Source organism: Crinia signifera, chromosome 11 (assembly GCF_055691185.1).
Source record: "Crinia signifera chromosome 11, ASM5569118v1, whole genome shotgun sequence".
Taxonomy (NCBI): domain Eukaryota; kingdom Metazoa; phylum Chordata; class Amphibia; order Anura; family Myobatrachidae; genus Crinia; species Crinia signifera.
The window spans coordinates 46,508,396-46,528,006 of NC_139227.1; the positions used below are offsets into that span (position 1 = coordinate 46,508,396).

The 19,611-nt window shown below is 48.4% G+C and overlaps 1 protein-coding gene across 4 annotated transcripts; it reads left to right on the forward strand.

Moving 5' to 3' along the window:
• Positions 1–502: 502 nt before the first annotated feature.
• Positions 503–19,555, forward strand: WDR88 (WD repeat domain 88). Of its 4 annotated transcripts, XM_083163682.1 has the most exons (12): positions 503–641; positions 4,152–4,637; positions 6,418–6,528; positions 7,322–7,410; positions 8,679–8,742; positions 10,315–10,453; positions 14,455–14,584; positions 15,723–15,907; positions 16,166–16,248; positions 16,788–16,856; positions 17,173–17,265; positions 18,483–19,555. In XM_083163682.1, the coding sequence occupies exons 2-12, from the start codon at positions 4,563–4,565 to the stop codon at positions 18,627–18,629; spliced, it is 1,185 nt and encodes a 394-aa protein (XP_083019808.1). In that variant the 5' UTR covers positions 503–641; positions 4,152–4,562; the 3' UTR covers positions 18,630–19,555. The 4 variants fall into 4 exon arrangements, with proteins under 4 accessions (XP_083019808.1, XP_083019807.1, XP_083019810.1 ...); XM_083163681.1 differs by lacking the exon at positions 4,152–4,637; XM_083163684.1 differs by lacking the exons at positions 4,152–4,637; positions 18,483–19,555 and adding an exon at positions 17,296–17,387 and having other exon boundaries at positions 17,173–17,204.
• Positions 19,556–19,611: the final 56 nt, after the last annotated feature.

Genomic DNA, 19,611 nt, shown 5'->3' on the forward strand with positions numbered 1-19,611 from the left:
TCTCTCTGCACAAGTTACATCTGCAACAACTGCAGTGCACATGGTTTTGTCCATCTAAGAAGGATTTTGTCAGAAAGAGTGAACTAGAATAAGGCCCAGAATCACAAGTGAAGTATTTAGCTCCACCTATGGATCTTTTAAATGTGTTAGGGCCGCATTTATCAAGCAATATTTGCGGTTAAATCCCCGAAAACATCAGTTTTCGGGGGTTCACCGCAAATATTTAGTATCCCCCAAATGTATTAAAGGGGGACCCGGACCGCAGCAGGGATCTCCGATCCCTGGAAAATGTGAGCTGTTGGTAGCTCGCGAGGACTGGAGTTGGCTACCACTGCTCTAGTCTATAGCACTGACTGAGACTGAGAGCTTCTGTGTGTGTAACATTGCAACATACATAGTAGTGAGTCCTGGCTGATGCATTGTTAACAGGGAGCCGGGTGTGTGTCAGGGGTGTGTCTGCTATGTCACTGGTGGGCGGGGTTATGTAGAGTCTGTATCCATAGCTGCATAGAATGTACACAGCACAGCCCCCATACACAGCAACAGGGACCCCTGCACCCCCTGCCCCAGACATGACTGACACTGTGCAACCAGGGAGCCTGGAGGGGAATGTGCTGCCATATCAGAGCTACTTCCGAAAGGTAAGAGACACCCTCACTGCTAGGGACAAAAACTATTGTGAAACCACAAGTCCCAGCTTGCTCTCATTGTTAGGGAATGCTGGGACCTGCTGTTTCATGGCAGGGAGCCTAGCTCTGATAGGCAAACACGATCAATCCAGAAGTTAATCAAGTTAGCCCCTAACTGTCATTTTTCAAACCCAGCCTGTAACATGGCAGTGGGGAGCTGATTGGTTGGTACCTTATGTGCATACTTGCCTACCTGACCCTCTCCATAAGCGGGATGTGTTAAAATACATCGCCGCACCACCGCAGCAATGCTATCACATATGTACTAACATATGCCACAAGCATCACAATGCGGTGACGGAGGTCCCCTGCGATACCTGTGATGTGGTGTGCGGGGGTCTCCGTCACATCCTTGGGCTTCATCGGCTGTCTCCGGCGCCTCCCCCCCCCCGGAGTTTGACAGAGGACTGTCAGAGTGGGGTTACTGCATCTGCGGTGGGCGGCCCATAGGCTTCAATATGGGTGGCGATACCCTGCCCTGTGAAGACATGGCGGACGGGTCTTAGTACATTTGAAAACAGGGGTTTTGCAGCATTTTTCTCTTAGTACATCCCGCCCACATGAGGGAGAAAATGCTCTGTTCCTGGACTTCCCTGGTAATGTATGATTGCCAGCACCTGTGAGGAACTAGGTGATTGATAAGTAGAGACAGGATTATATGCAATATAAAAAGCTTGAAATATGCATGCAAATATGCATGAAAAATACTTAAAATATGCATGAAAGGTGTTAAAATATGCTACAATAAATAATAAAAAAGTAATTTTTAACTTTTTTATTTAAAAATCAGCATACAATTAGTTGCAAATAAACCTAAAAAACAGGCCCACAGCATCTGCAGATGTCTAGTGCTGTACACAGGATTTATTTTCTTCCTGGCTGCTACAGCAGACTGCAGCGTCCAAAGCTCTTCTGGCATCAACTACATGGACCCTCATCTCCAGCGCCGATGGATCAAATGGCAGCATAGCGTGTGAGGGCGGCGCAGTGGAAGGCTTCTTCCCTGTGCCGTATACTCACTGTGACACGGCATTTCCTCCGCGCCGCATGATGTCACAACACTTCCACAAACCTCCTCTGCTGCAGAAGTCTGTCTCTTGGTGTAAGACCCAGGCCAGGGGCAGGCAAAGGTTCAGGAGCTTCGTAATGGCATCCGCCCGACTGACTTTTATCAACATGGATTGGCAGCCTAGAGCAGTGTCAGACATAGCGTATATCCAAGTTTCCCACACTGCACACATATTGCCCCAGCCTGCACACTCTACCACTACCTGGCCAGCAGCAACAAGGCAAAGCAGTGCTGTGACTCACGTATGGGAAGGGGGCAGGGCCTAAAATATGCACCATCATTAGATTTAAGTTAAAATATGCAATAACCAATGAGTATGGGCAAAATATGCAAATGCATATGCAAATATGCAAATGCATATAATCCTGTCTCTATTGATAAGAAAGGTGTCACCACAGGTGATGGCAATCATACATTACCAGGGAAAACCAGGAACAGAGCATTTTTCCATCATGGAGAGGGTCAGGTAGGCAAACATGCTTATGCGGCTTATAATATATTGCCTTTCCCTATAGAATGTAAGCTTATGAGCAGGGCCTTCCTTCCTTTTTAAATATCTGTAAATACCCAGTTTGCTGTATCCCTGTTTCTAATTGTAAAGCGTAATGGAATTTACATCGCTATATAAGAAACTGTTCATAAATAAAAATAAATATATTGATGGTACTGCTTTCCTAGCACGGCGCCCATGATCTAGATTGTATGTGTGGGGCTGATATCTCAAGCATCTCATGCATCTTATGTGTTTGTGCGGCATAAGATGCATGAGATGATGCAATCGACGCGATCGACGAGATTTTTACATTGGAATCAATGTAAAAAGCCCCCAAAACCCCAATTTTAATTGCTAACCCCCCTCATGGGTGAAATGCCCCCCCCCCATTGCTAACGCCACCCCACTATTGACGCCAACCCGAAGCGTGGTGAGCGCAGCGAGCCCGCGAGGGGCGGCGGTACGCGTCCTCCTACCTTTTCATACCCCCACTATCCACGTCGGCGTGGAGTTGATTTTATATAGTGTGGCGAGCGCAGCTTCGGGCTCAGGGGCAGATTTATTAAGCTTGGAGAAGAGATAAACTGGAGATAAAGCGGAGAAAAGGTAAAAGGAGATAAAGCACCAGCCAATCAGCTCCCAACTGTCTTTTTCAAACACAGCTGATTGGCTGGTGCTTTATCTCCTTTTACCTTTTCTCCGCTTTATCTCCAGTTTATCTCTTCTCCGAGCTTAATAAATCTGCCCCTCAGTGGCTCGCCACACTATATAAAATCAACTCCACGCCGTTGTGGATAGTGGGGGTTATGAAAAGGTCGGAGGATGCGTACCGCCGCCCCTCGCGGGCTCGCCATGCTTCGGGTTGGCGTTGATAGTGCTGGTGGCGTTAACAATGGTTATTGGGGGCTCACGATTTTTTATCTCATGGATCTCATGGATCACATGCATCTTATGGATGCATAAGATCCATGAGATTAAAAAATCGGGTCCATTGCGTTGATTGTATGCCTTAAGTACCTTAAACTTAAGGCATACAATCAATGAGACGGGCGCCGTGCTAGGAAAGCAGTGCCATATTGATTTAGATTTATAGCTGTTTCTCACAATATCTTGGCCATAGTGGGCACTCACGTATGCACTGTGCTAAGAAATATGCATCTCTGCTGGTACAATAAGCTGCCAGTCTCCAGACTACACCCATGGTGAGCAGAGGCGTAGCTAGGGTGGAGCCGGCAGAGCACCAGCTCCGGGCGCAGACATGTCACCTGGCGCCGGAGCTCTGCAGCCGGCTCCCCTGCCCTGCTCGCCCATTCCCCATTGTGCCTGTGTAATACCCCTGTGACGGGGCATCACGGCAGGGGACTTTGGTGGGGGGCGGAACAAGGAGCCCACATTGGCCGTGTAGAGAAGTACATAGTACCTGGAGAGGAAGAGGGAGCCCGGGGTCAGGGGTCAGCGCGACGAGGAGGAGAGTCAACAGTGAAGCTGCGTGGCGAGGGGCAGGAGGAGGAAGAGCAGCAGCGTGGCCAGCAGCGCGTGGGAGCAGAGAGAGGGACGGAGCAGAGATTGACAGCTCCAGTCCCCGGCACCCGACAGCAGCGCCCGATACCTGGAAGCTGCATCACCGCACCAGTCCACGGCACCTGGCTGCCGGGTATTGGGCGCTGCTGTCGGGTGCCAGGGACTGGAGCTGTCAATCTCCGCTCCGTCCCTCTCTCTGCTCCCACGCGCTGCTGGCCATGCTGCTGCTCTTCCTCCTCCTGCCCCTCGCCACGGAGCTTCACTCTCCTCCTCGTCGCGCTGACCCCCTACCCCAGGCTTCCTCTTCCTCTCCAGGGACCAGGAAAAAGTAAATTGTACAGTATGTAACTTTATTTGTTATTATCTGTCTTTTTTCCAGGCGTTCTCACCTCCTTGGAGGAAATGCATTATTCCACACGCGGAGATCTGTAGGGAGATGACAAATTGTTGTCAGTTGCCAGACGGTGACATATTAAGATGTTAGTAAACAGATACTATAATATGACTTTGATGGATAAAGTCATTAGTGTCAGCAATAATGACAGCTGTTCTCCTCTCCACGGCCAATGTGGGCTCCTTGTTCCGCAAGTCCTGGTGGCCGCAAGTCCTGGTGGCCACAGGAGAGACGGAGAGCCCAGGCCTTGCACCCAGCCTATGTACCCAGCACCTGGCCGCAGTATCCAGTGTCGCCTTGGCACAGCACTCAGCGCGCCTAGCAACAGCCAGAGCGGCAGGGAGCCAGCACCTACCTGGCCACAGCAACTGACCCCACATCAGGCAGCGACCAGTGATGGCCCCCAGCATCCGGTGGCACAGAATAGGAAGGTCCAGGAACCAGACCACCCCAGACATCAGCCCAGGGCACGTGAGTTGGCCAGTGTGGCCTTATCTCCAAGGGTACCCAGACGAACAGGCAGGACTAATCCCTGACACCCATCTGTGCCATTGCTAGCAGAGGGGGGATTTTCACCCTCATTTTTTATCGCATTATTTATTGAGCAGCTTTATTCATTTTTTTAGCGCAGTGTTTACCCCGTGCAAGTCTGTGGGGACAGTTAAAACCCAGCGAGCGCTCTCACTGCGCATGCGCCGGTTTGGGATGCCGGAGGCAGGGGTGTGGCGCCATGACGATGGGGGGGAGGGGGGGGCGCGAAACATGCCCTTGCTCCGGGCACTGTGGAGCCAAGCTACACCACTGATGGTGAGGACAGAGGGAAAACCTCAGGTCACAGCTGCCTATCAGATCGTTTATTCTATTCTAGAGCAGGTGCCACCAGATGACAGGCTGGGACTTGTAGTTCCACAATGCTGGAGGCTGTTCACATATTTTCCAGGCTATTATGGCTGTTATTATTTTCTTACATCCAGCAGTGAAAAAAGTGAATAACAACAAACCTCAGGCTGCGGATCGCCACCTCTTGTAAGGAATACAAGTCCCAGCATTACAATTATTATTGCAACTGTGAGCTGTAAACTTTAATGGAACAGTGCCCATACCTCCCAACATGACCCTCTCCAGGAGGGACACATTGCTCTGTTTCTAGACTTTCCTCTTAATTAATGATTGCCATCACCTGTTATAAACAGGTTAATTGAGAAGAAAGGCGCTTCAACACAGGTGATAGTAATAATAATTTAAGATAGAAGTCCAGAAACAGAGCAATGTGTCCCTCCTGGAGAGGGTCATGTTGGGAGGTATGTACTTGTCTGGTGCCTTCCCCTGGGGGTCAGTGCGGGCGCTATCCATGGCTCCAGGGGCGGCGGTACGGCTCACTCACCTGCTCCCAGCTGCTTTCTTCCTGCTCTCCTCTGGGCCGGCCGGAGCTTTGCTGCTGCTGCTTCTGCTGCTCAGTACCGCCCTCCAGTGGCCTGCTGGTACCTCAGAATCTGCGGCTGGTCACTCAGAGGAGGTTATTCTGGTTTGCAGAGCTGCGTGTGATTTTAACACCGCCTGCCGCTCGTCCAGTCACACCCCCCCCCCCCCCTTCCCCCCCGAATCACCTGCACGGCTGCAAATGGATGTTTTGCATAAACATCCATTCGGTCCCCGACCATCGATTGATGTGGAACGAGCATGCAAAACTAAGACACCCTAAGGTGTCTTAGCTTTGCGTGCTCCCCGTACGAGGACAGGGCGGGCGGACATCCAGTGATGTCAGGTGCCTGCCCCCGGCAGCCGCGTCACTGCCTCATTTAAATGGGAACGCCTAGTGTTTTCATGGGCTCGTCCATCTAACGCCGCCCCACCCTGCCCACACTGGTGGGTGCGAATGGGATGGCCAACTTGCAGTTCGCCATGCCCGTTTTCACCCAGCGTCTGCACATGCGCAGACGCCAAACATCGCTTCCCTGTGCAAACAGACCTGAATAAGGTCCAATCCACGGCTGGTCAATCGGTCACCCCAGCTGGTCACCCATCCATCCCAGTATCAATTGTACTCCCAGCGTCATTCCCTGCATAGTATGCACTCCCAGTGCCTTACACATGTGTACTCCCAGTGTCATTCCCGGCATCAGGTGTACTTCCAGTATATTATATGTACAGAATATATTACATGTGGCTTCAGTATACTGTGATCACTGTTACAGAATGTATGATCTTCATAGTGATAATTGCTGTAAGCTGTCGCTCTTTCATTCTACAGGTCCCATTTAGAGAATTAAAGGGCCACACAAGTCATGTGACCTCCTGCCATTTTTGCTTTGATGACACAAAACTTCTAACATGTTCACAAGACCGGACGGCCAAGCTCTGGGTAGGTGATTGAGAGTTCCTTTATTTCAATGATGTCTCCGGTAAATGATGGCACAAGTGGCATTATTAGATAACCAATATAAATAAACGGTACTTGTGAGTTATCCGGGCGTCCGATTTTTAAATCGGGTCGGATCGGGACATCGCATCGCATCGCATGCGACCATCGGATGCGATGCGATGCGATGACCCGATTTTTCCATAGGAATCAATGTTAAAATGGACTGAGTCCATTTTAACATGGAATTCAATGGGAAAAAGGGGTCCTTTTCATACCCCTACTATCCAAGTGGGCATGGAGTTGGATATAAACCTGTGGCGAGCGTAGCGAGCCACCGAGCCCGAAGCGTGGCGAGCGTGGCGAGCGTAGCGAGCCCCGCGAGGGGACACGGAATACCGTCGCCTCGCGGGGCTCGCTTCGCTCGCCACGCTTCGGGCTCGGTGGCTCGCTACAGGTTTATATCCAACTCCATGCCCACTTGGATAGTAGGGGTATGAAAAGGACCCCTTTTTCCCATTGAATTCCATGTTAAAATGGACTCAGTCCATTTTAACATTGATTCCTATGGAAAAATCGGGTCATCGCATCCGATGGTCGCATGCGATGCGATGCGATATCGTATCGCATCGCATCTGATTGTATGCCTTAACTTAAGGCATACAATCAAAAAATCGGACGCCCAGATAACTCACAAGTACCAAACAAACAAATAAAAAATAACATTAATCTTTAATAATATTACCACAGTGTTCTGTGGGTTTTTCTCCTGTTAAGAGCACAATGTCTTTTACAGGATTGTTCGACGTTTACTTTGATCCGCGAGTTCGGAGATGAGCACACGGCTCCCGTTTCTGAGTGCAACCCAACACAGGATAACACAAGGTGATGTCATAATTTGTCAACAGCCATGACTAGACGAGCAGGAGCAGCATGTAAGGAGTATGTCTTATGGAGTATAGCAACAGCTATAGGCTAAGTATGAAGCTATACTGCAGGGACAGTAGGTGACGCTGTGTCTTAAACTATCATGGTGGGGCCCTTTTTTCAGGGTAGGCAACAGAAGGATCCGTATCGATGTAGGATTGATACCTGCCTATTGCAGACAGGCGATCATCGGCAGAAATGCATTAATCATTTGGAATATGACTGCTCACTGCTACATAGGAACACACAACATGCCTATTATGTATAGGGGTTATTCTGGTTCATTCGATCGGATGTGAATTCCCATCCTTGCGAGTGAACCAGATCCCGCCTTGCGAATGGTAATACGCCGGCCCACCATTCGCAAGGCGCGTACGTTCACACTGGCTGCGAATGGATGTTTTACATAAATAACCATTTGCATGCCACTGGGACCCTCCCACATCTTTCGATGGTCGGCGACCATTGAAAGATCATGGAAGGTGCATACATAAGTAAGGTTGTTCTGAGCAACCTTACATATGCATGTACGCTAGGGGGGAAGTGGCCAGGCAGCTGAGTTCCGGTGATGTCAGCTGCCCACCCCCTGCATATCCATCACAGCCGCAACGCTGGGCGTTCCCATATGCTAATGGCCCAGCCCACCACCAACTGCCGCCCACCTCCACCCAAACCCTCCACCCACAAAGATGGGTGTGTACATCCAGCGAACAGTTTATTGTCCATGGGTGCACGCACCCTCAACATGCGCAAAGATCAGCCCCATACAAACGCACGCGGGGCAACGAACAGTCCTGAATAATGTCCATAGTACTGTAGTAACACATACTAGTTAGTTAGTGACCCAAAAGACTGGTTCTAGATTCTGAACTTCTGTGTCTTAAAGGTGGGGCGGCCTCTCCTCAGGTGCTCGGTAAGCTGCAATGTTCACAGCTTACTGAGCAAACTTGAATCAGGCCCCATGTCCGGTTTGATGTTGAAATCTGCTTCCTCTTCGAGATGACGCATTATAAGCACTCCTCTGTCCTTGCAGTATAGCATACACAGACTACCCAAAAACATCAATGTTGTGCCAACAGTGCCATTTATATGGAATATGGATACTATACAAACTACAAAGAGCAATGAATTTGTTTGTTTTGTATATTGATTGTATAGGGTAACATAGGGATCACTGATCCCTATACTTTGCTTACCTTCTCCTGTATATCTATGCTTGATTTCAGAATGGTCACCTCATCGTATGACAAAACCGCCAAGCTTTGGGACTTGGAGACAGGAAAAGTACTTGTATGTATTATTGTTTAGGAAATGTGATCACATTTTATTTATTAATCCTTGCCAAATATAGATTCACTAGTATATTACACCCTTGTCACCTCAGTCCCCACCCTTGCTCCACCCCGTCCCCTCCACTCTGTCCCTTGTGCCATGCAGTGGGAACCATTGGGATGTGAGCCCAGGCTTCCACTGTGTGCACATTGAGGCGCAAATAATATATAGGCCCTTATTCTGGTCGGTGCGGATATATCCGCGTGCGTTCGGCCCGCAGATGTATTTTGTCTGCGCATGTGCAGAGGCGTCTCTGCGCATGTGTGAGCGGGGCGTACGGCAAAATCCCGCATGATATGTGAACACTCCGAACAGGGGGTGGAGAGGGGCGTGAAGGGCTATTTGGGCTCATTACCATATGCATACGCCCCGCGTTTCATGGGCGTTCCCATGCAAACGCTGGGCGTACGTATGGTAATGCAGCCGTGACCCACGTGTAGGGGGCGGACATATGACATCGCCGGATGTCAGCTGCCCGCCCAGATTCCTGCTTTTGCACGGAAAAATGTCCGCGTGGTCTGAGGTTGCGGGAGCTGGTGGAGCACTCGGTCCTGCATCGAATGATGGGGGAGGTTCCCTGAGATGGAGGAGGCGTATTCCGTGAAAAATACATGTGCGGTCCGTTCGGCCAGCTTCTTACCGCGTACGGACGGAGTTGCCGATCCGTATGGAAGGCGGGGTTTCGCACGCACGGTCCTGGCCGCATAATCGGATCCGGCCGCACCGATCAGAATAAGGGCCATAGTTCTATAGAATTATATTATGTGCTCTGTCATCGGAGGTAACAGATACCTATGTTCTCCAATGCGACTGCTGGGACAATCAGGATGTATAATAGTCACAGAGCACCAATTATTTATATATTGATTACAGGAAGATCACTGGGAAGTCCCCATTGACTTATATTATTACAGAAATTGTTTTACCACCTCTGGTACTCTGCCCATAGTATTGTATGGGTTTGATGTTGGTGGTCTACACAATGCAAATAAAGACATTGTGGTCACCAATTATCATTGAGAGATTAGAAATGTGACATTTAGCAATTATTATACATTACTGGCTACAGAGTTACATTTGTTTCCAATTACAGACACAGGGGGGAATTTACTAAGGTGTGTATTCTACTTCGAATGTGATGTTGCTATGGGCAACCAATCAGATCCTGTCTACTATCTTCTAGACCAGGGCTGGGCAATTGCGGCCCTCCAGATGTTGATGAACTACACATCCCAGGATGCTTTGCATTAGTTTTGCTATGTGGCCATGCTGAAACTGATGCAAGGCATGCTGGTATGTGTAGTTCATCAACATCTGGAGGGCCGCAATTGCCCAGCCCTGTTCTAGACTCTAGAGGGTGCTAAATAAATAAGAAGCAGATTCTGATTGGTTGCCCATAGCAGTATCACATGCGAAGTAGAATACACATCTTAGTAAATTTCCCTCTTAACCTCATAAATATATTTTATTTCTAAAATCTGTAATCTGGAACTCTAGGAAATCTATTTATTTGCTAATGTTCTCTCCTAGTGGTCAGCAAGCATGGATGGGCCTGTGACCTCGTGTAATGTGTCTGCTGATGGGAAGCACGTTGTGTGTGGTGTAGATGTGGCTAATGCAGTCTGTGTCATTGATAGCGCAACTGCCTCTAAAGTGGTAAATATTAAAGGTTAGTGTTCCTATTTATATATCAGAATTGTACATTCCTCTCACTAGACCTCTTTATTACACCTTATAGGACTGTACTACATGTACTACCCATTCTAATCATCCCCTTTTACCCCTCCCACCTATACTACCGGCTGTAATCCTCCCTTCACACCCTCTCCCACCTATACAACCCATTCTAATCGTCCCCTCACACTTATACTACCCACACTAATACACCCTCACACCTCCCCTACTCCCACCTGTACTACCCACACTAATACACCCTCACACCTCCCCTACTACCACCTGTACTACCCACACTAATACACCTTCACACCTCCCCTACTCCCACCTGTACTACCCACACTAATACACCCTCACATCTACCCTACCACCACCTGTACTACCCGCACTAATACACCCTCACACCTCCCCTACTCCCACCTGTACTACCCGCAGCACTAATACACCCTCACACCTACCCTTCTCCCACCTGTACTACCCACACTAATACACCTTCACATCTACCCTACTCCCACCTATACTACCCACACTAATACACCCTCACACCTCCCCTACCCCCACCTGTACTACCCACACTAATACACCCTCACACCTCCCCTACTGCCATCTCTACTACCCCCACTAACACACCCTCACACCTCCTCTACTCCCACCTGTACTACCCACAATAATAAACCCTCACACCTACCTACTCCCACCTGTACTACCCACACTAATACACACTTACACCTACCCTACTCCCACCTGTACTACCCACACTAATGCACCCTCACATCTACCCTACTCCCACCTGTACTACCCACACTAATACACCTTTACACCTACCCTACTCCCACCTGTACTACCCACACTAATACACCCTCACACCTCCCCCCGTTCCCACCTATACTACCCACACTAATACACCCTCACATCTACCCTACTCCCACCTATACTACCCACACTAATACACCCTAACACCTCCCCTACTCCCATCTGTACTACCCACAATAATACACCCTCACATCTACCCTACTCCCACCTGTACTACCCACACTAATACACCCTCACATCTACCCTACTCCCACCTGTACTACCCAAACTAATATGCCCTCACATCTCCCCTACTCCCACCTATACTACCCACACTAATACACCCTCACACCTCCCCTGCTCACACCTGTACTACCCACACTAATACACCCTCACACCTACCCTACTCCCACCTGTACTACCCACACTAATACACCCTCACACCTCCTCTACTCCCACCTGTACTACCCACACTAATACACAGAACCCTACCCTACTCCCACCTGTACTACCCACACTAATACACCCTCACACCTCCCCTACTCCCACCTGTACTACCCACACTAATACACCCTCACACCTCCCCTACTCCCACCTGTACTACCCACACTAATACACCCTCACACCTCCCCTACTCCCACCTATACTACCCACACTAATACACCCTCACACCTCCCCTACTCCCACCTATACTACCCACACTAATACACCCTCACACCTCCCCTACTCCCACCTGTACTACCCACACTAATACACCCTCACACCTCCCCTACTCCCACCTGTACTACCCACACTAATACACCCTCGCACCTGTACTACCCACTACCCATTCTAATCATCCCCTTTTACCCCTCCCACCTATACTACCGGCTGTAATCCTCCCTTCACACCCTCTCCCACCTATACAACCCATTCTAATCGTCCCCTCACACTTATACTACCCACACTAATACACCCTCACACCTCCCCTACTCCCACCTGTACTACCCACACTAATACACCCTCACACCTCCCCTACTACCACCTGTACTACCCACACTAATACACCTTCACACCTCCCCTACTCCCACCTGTACTACCCACACTAATACACCCTCACATCTACCCTACCACCACCTGTACTACCCGCACTAATACACCCTCACACCTCCCCTACTCCCACCTGTACTACCCGCAGCACTAATACACCCTCACACCTACCCTTCTCCCACCTGTACTACCCACACTAATACACCTTCACATCTACCCTACTCCCACCTATACTACCCACACTAATACACCCTCACACCTCCCCTACTCCCACCTGTACTACCCACACTAATACACCCTCACACCTCCCCTACCCCCATCTCTACTACCCACACTAACACACCCTCACACCTCCTCTACTCCCACCTGTACTACCCACAATAATAAACCCTCACACCTACCTACTCCCACCTGTACTACCCACACTAATACACACTCACACCTACCCTACTCCCACCTGTACTACCCACACTAATGCACCCTCACATCTACCCTACTCCCACCTGTACTACCCACACTAATACACCTTTACACCTACCCTACTCCCACCTGTACTACCCACACTAATACACCCTCACACCTCCCCCCGTTCCCACCTATACTACCCACACTAATACACCCTCACATCTACCCTACTCCCACCTATACTACCCACACTAATACACCCTAACACCTCCCCTACTCCCATCTGTACTACCCACAATAATACACCCTCACATCTACCCTACTCCCACCTGTACTACCCACACTAATACACCCTCACATCTACCCTACTCCCACCTGTACTACCCAAACTAATATGCCCTCACATCTCCCCTACTCCCACCTATACTACCCACACTAATACACCCTCACACCTCCCCTGCTCACACCTGTACTACCCACACTAATACACCCTCACACCTACCCTACTCCCACCTGTACTACCCACACTAATACACCCTCACACCTCCTCTACTCCCACCTGTACTACCCACACTAATACACAGAACCCTACCCTACTCCCACCTGTACTACCCACACTAATACACCCTCACACCTCCCCTACTCCCACCTGTACTACCCACACTAATACACCCTCACACCTCCCCTACTCCCACCTGTACTACCCACACTAATACACCCTCACACCTCCCCTACTCCCACCTATACTACCCACACTAATACACCCTCACACCTCCCCTACTCCCACCTGTACTACCCACACTAATACACCCTCACACCTCCCCTACTCCCACCTGTACTACCCACACTAATACACCCTCACACCTCCCCTACTCCCACCTGTACTACCCACACTAATACACCCTCGCACCTGTACTACCCACACTAATACACCCTCACACCTCCCCTACTCCCACCTGTACTACCCACACTAATACACCCTCACACCTCCCCTACTCCCACCTGTACTACCCACACTAATACACCCTCACACCTCCCCTACTCCCACCTATACTACCCACACTAATACACCCTCACACCTCCCCTACTCCCACCTGTACTACCCACACTAATACACCCTCACACCTCCCCTACTCCCACCTGTACTACCCACACTAAAACACCCTCACACCTCCCCTACTCCCACCTGTACTACCCACACTAATACACCCTCACACCTCCCCTACTCCCACCTGTACTACCCACACTAATACACAGAACCCTACCCTACTCCCACCTGTACTACCAACACTAATACACCCTCACACCTCCCCTACTCCCACCTGTACTACCCACACTAATACACCCTCACATCTACCCTACTCCCACCTGTACTACCCACACTAATACACCCTCACACCTCCCCTACTCCCACCTGTACTACCCACACTAAAACACCCTCACACCTCCCCTACTCCCACCTGTACTACCCACACTAATACACCCTCACACCTCCCCTACTCCCACCTGTACTACCCACACTAATACACCCTCACACCTCCCCTACTCCCACCTGTACTACCTACACTAATAGAAATAGACACATCTGTGCATAATGCAGTGCAGGGGAGTGTGGTAACACCAGCTATTAATGACAATTATCATTATAATCTATTCTATAATAGAGGACAGAATAATAACACAATTAGACAGTGGTCTTGTTTCTAAGGAAGGTGTTTTTCATTATGACTTTACCCTTATTATGACATACACTAAATTCCACCTTTTCAGATCATCACACATCCACCATAATGCGATGCTGCTTTGACCCCGAGAGCCAGAGAATTTGTTCCGTATCATCTGACAGATCTGTGAAATTGTGGGACGTAATTGCTCAACGTACAACTATCAAAATACATCAGTAAGGAAGCGCACAAAGGGCTTAATTCAGCATGGTTAGAGAATCCACAGTGTACTGGGATCAATAAGAAGCTGCCCAGACAGAAACAAAAAAACACCCCTTGCAAAATGCAAATGCATACAGATATTATTTGCTTATTACTGCACATGCACAGTCTGCGAATTCTCTGATTAGCGACCCATGCTGCATTAGGCTCAGAGTCCTATCCCAGAGTACTGTCATAGCTGTGGAGCTTTGTCCTATTGGAAAAGGAATTGAATTAATGACCATTTGCTAAATATATTTTTTTTGAAAATAATGACATCTCTCATTATTAGACCTAAAAATTACTTTTTCTGCAGTATGTATGGAAAAAGTGCAGAAACCGACCGAAAATGGTGTTCTCCAGAAAATGTATTCATGGAGGTCCTGTGCCTCCCCAAATATTTCCCATGTGATTCTCAGTGATGTCACTGGTTACTAGTCAATAGATAGATTGCATTCTTAGTGATGTCACTGGACCCTAGTATTTCTTTAGGCAGCTTTCTCAGTGATGTCACTGGTTCATGGTGACTGGATAAGCAGCATTCTCATTGATGTCATTGGTCCCTAGTAACTGTATAGGCAGCTTTCTCAATGATGTCACTGGTTTCTAGTGACTGGATAAGCTGAATTCTCAATGATGTCACTGGTCCCTAGTAACTGCATAGGTTGCTTTCTCAGTGATGTCATTGGTTAATAGTGGCAGGATAGGCTGCACTCTCAGTGATGTCACTGGTTTCTAGTGACTGGATAGGCTGCACTCTTAGTGATGTCACTGGTTCCTAGTGACTGGATAAGCTGCATTCTCAGTGATGTCACTGGTCCCTAGTAACTGCATAGGCTGCTTTCTCAACTATGTAACTGGTTCCTAGTGACTACATAGGTTGCTTTCTCAGTGATGTTATTGGTTCCTAGTGACTGGATAGGCTGCACTCTCAGTGATGTCACTGGTTCCTAGTAACTGCATAGGTTGCTTTCTCAGTGATGTCACTTGTTTCTAATGAATAGATCGCTACCTTCCATTAATACTTATGTAGACCACAATATGGTTCCACCCCTGTGTTTCAGTGTCATATACATCTTAATAAATTCATATAAACCTGACATTTCATTGCAGAGCACACAACAATGTCATTTCAGACTGTGGCTTCAGTTCTAATGGGCGCTTATTGTGTACGGCATCGTGGGACAAGAATATAAAACTTTGGGATGTTAACACTGGCGCATTCAACCACCGGGGGCCAGATAGTCTCCTCCATGCGCACAGTGGATCGGTCAGCTCCTGTGTATTTTCCAAGGACGGTGAGCTAAGCACTAACCTTGTGTGTGTGTGTGTGTGTGTGTGTGTGTAACTTAAATACATCATTTCAGCCGCTATTTTAGGGGACCTGGAGTAATACAGAACCTGTTATATAATTATCCATTAGTGTATTTCCCCCCTAGCCGCTGAGTACAAGTTTCCAGCTTTGACAGCGTTAGCGTGCACCTCTGAATCAGGCCCTCTGGCATCAAGTTTGATATAAATCTGAATAATTTTGGGGTGTCTTCTGTTCCCTGCAGCATCTGTCCTGGTATCTGGAGGTTATGACCGAACAATCGTCCTCTGGGATGTGAGCTCTGCGTGTAAGAAACTCGTGCTGAAGGTATTATCTCAGCTGGGGCCCTATTACACCTCTCCGATAAGTAAAACTGATATCCCCATATAAGGATCTGTCTGATAGACCCTGGTTACATACGGAAGGGAGATCTTGTACTCTACACCCTAATTACTCATATAGTAAGTGGTGCTATCATGCTGGGATTTGTAGTTCTGCAAAGAATTAATAATATCACGCTAATACAAATTCTACAATTAGGTATATTCATTGGCCAACAAATACTAGCCCACCAACCAACGTCTAGGTGACCTCGTTTCTGGTGGGTCCCTAATACTAACCAAAATTCAGTTCCCATAAGGGGGGGGGGGGGGGGTTAGAGGAATTACTAAGATGGGACCAATCAGAATCTACTTCTTATTTATTTAGCACCTTCTGGAAGATATTAGAAAGTACCTGATTGGTTGGTCATAGCAACATCTCATGTGAAATAGAACTCTCTTAGTCATTTTCCCCTAAAGAGTCCAACATCTGCTTGAAACCCTGACATATGTACTTTACCTCATCTGTTTCTGGTCACTCCTCAGGGTCATGCGGATTGGGTGACGGATGTTGCACTGAGTGACAGTAAGAAGTGGCTTCTCTCCTCTTCAAAGGTGAATAAAGCCGCCATATCATATGTCATAACAATTACCCTAACGGTCATATACAGTGGGTGAAATTTAATAGGATGAGAGATTTGGAATGATATCTCCAGGGTTTTTTTTAAAACGGCAATCATTTTTACTGCCAAATCAAACTGGTTTTGCTGTGTAAATGATTGCCGCTTAACAAAAAACTTATTAAAATCTTATTAAGTTTCCCCCAGTATGTTTCCCCCAGTATGTCTTTTCCTATCTTTTCAGTAGTATATTACATTAGTGTAATTAATGTCTGGTTAATGTGACATAATGTCCCTTTGTGTTTATATAGGACTCTACGCTAAGATTGTGGGATATAGAGAAGTATGAAGACATTCCCGCCGTTATTGAAAATAAGAAAGTGATTGGCTCCCAGTTATCCCAGGTCAATATTTTTTTTTACATTTTATTGCAGGAGTCACCAAAGGCCGGGGTCCTGCTGAAGGGAAACTGGACAGTCACTGCAGGGGAGCAATTGGGGGGAGGGGGGCGATACCTATACTTGTGCATACCTCCCAACTGTCACGATTCCGTCGGGACAGTCCCGATTTTCGGGTCCTGTCCCGACGTCCCACCCGCGGCAGGCATTGTCCCGCTGCGGGGGGTGGCAGTTGGGAGACCCCCCAATCTAGTAGAATAGACGCTGTGCGCATGCGCACAGCGTCTATTCTCGTATGAAAATGAGGTCGCGGCTAATTAGCATAAGCCGCGCCCTCATTTGCATACACCCCGCCCCTATTTCCTCCAGCCAGAAGTTGGGAGGTATGCTTGTGTGTGTGTGTGTGGGATGTTCTAACATCCACAGCCCCCCTCTGCCGGGCTTCGCATAGTTAATGATCGCATATGTTCTAACATATGCGATCATTAAAGCAAGGGACAGCTCTTGCGATAAGAGCTGTCCCTTGCGATGCGGCCACGGCGCTGGACTTCCGGGTCTGAGACCCAGGAGTCCGTCTGCGCATGTGCAGAGCGCTGGAGCCGGCCGCAGGGCATGCTGGGAGGGATCCGCAGATTCTCTCTGCAGCGCTGACACTGCGGGGGGGGGGGGGGGGGGGTAGAGAATATAGAAATGCGGTAAAAACCCGATAACATGGTTTTTACCGCATTTCTGGGTTAGAGCTTCCCGCCCTGTGTGCGTGTGTGTGTGGGGGGACGGAACGGGGTGATGAAAATCACTTCTACTATATGGGCCCTTTTCACTCTAATTTGACCTATCAGGCCAACAAATCGTGTGAACAGTCAGTGCCATATCGCATGTGTTTTACCTCAGGATCTGATCCGATACTTTGGTTCCGCATGCAATGGATCAGATCCGAGGATCGCCCTGGCTGCCACAAGGATTTGTCGGATCCTGTGGCAGTCGAGTACATTACATATGATACATTGTAAGCAGAAGGAGTACATACAGTGTATTGTATGCGATCCTGCCGTCCGGTGGCTCATTGGTGGAACATCCCATGCGATGTGCGCAGGGGATACCTAGCAATAGTCTATGGGGGCCTTAAGTTGTAAATGTTTTTTTCTAAGATAAATGTCTATACTGTAACACCCACAACTGATTTCCCGAAGTGTTTTAATGCCCAGTTTTGTGTCTACTTCCAGTGTGAAAAATGTGAGAGGCCTTTTCCCATCATGCATTGGGAGAATGCAAGTGTGACCACCCGCTGTGTCTTTTGCCGCCTGTCCTCCCCACCCAGAAACCCTCTGACGTTACCCATCGCTCCACCCACTGACTTTACTGCCTTATAGTGTATTTGTATGCTGTAAAGCTGTGCCATCATGGCAGAAGCTACAACCTAGCGAGTGGCTGCTGCAATGTGGGCACTCTCACACATTTGTTCTCCAGCCAGGATACATAAGGGTGATTGGCTTTTGGGATGCTGGCGTTCAGAATACTGACCCCAGCATCCTGGCATTAGAGATTACGGCCCGGCAACTTTATTGATGTTGTGATTCTGGCACCTTGGCGTTAGTATTGTGAACACAGGGATCCTGCCCGCTGGCAGTAGCGCACACCTTCTAGGAAAGAGTATACACCCAATTCCTTCAGCCATTACACTCGCCGGCGATTTGGAACCGATCGTGACCCCTTCATGCGAGAACTGGCGTTACATGGAGACGCGTCCTTGCTGTCTATGGCGGGAGGAGACTGAATAGTACATCTTAACCGTTTTATGTTATTATATCATACTTGCCTACTTCTGAAAACTAGTTTCAGGGAGATTATAATTGGTAATAGAATGTAGCACAGCGCCCCATTGAGAGGGCGCGTCATGCTCCACCCAAAGGGTGTGTCTAGTTCCATATGTGGAGAGATTGTGAACGTGGCACCTAGAAGCGTGGGAGTGTATTTTAAAATGACTTCTATCCAAATGTAGATGAGCCCCAAAGCAGTTAGTAAGAGCTACTATACTTGGTAAAGTGCTGGGAAATGGCGCTGATGATTCAATGTAAATGTATCTGTCTCTCATTCCTTTTCTTCCCAAAAAATTTAATCGTGTAATGTAGGCTAGGTGAAATGAGGCAGATTGCTAAAATAATGAGGGAGAGAGGGAGATTGCTGCTATTTCAGGGAGTCTCCTATAGAATGCAGGAGGGTAGACAACTACATATTATATAGATAATTTGTTTAATGTGATTTTTTTTTTTTTTGTATGTAAAACACACAACTTACATATAATCCACTTTCTGCCGTGTCATTATTTTCTACCTCTGCCCTGTATGAGGCAGC

Coding starts and splice junctions, on each gene's coding strand:
- WDR88 (XM_083163681.1), top strand. CDS start 513: ATGTACACAGCACAGCCCCCATACACAGCAACAGGGACCCCTGCACCC. Junction 7,411..8,678: donor CCAACACAGGATAACACAAG/GTGATGTCATAA, acceptor GCTTGATTTCAG/AATGGTCACCTCATCGTATG. Junction 16,857..17,172: donor GGCTTCTCTCCTCTTCAAAG/GTGAATAAAGCC, acceptor GTGTTTATATAG/GACTCTACGCTAAGATTGTG.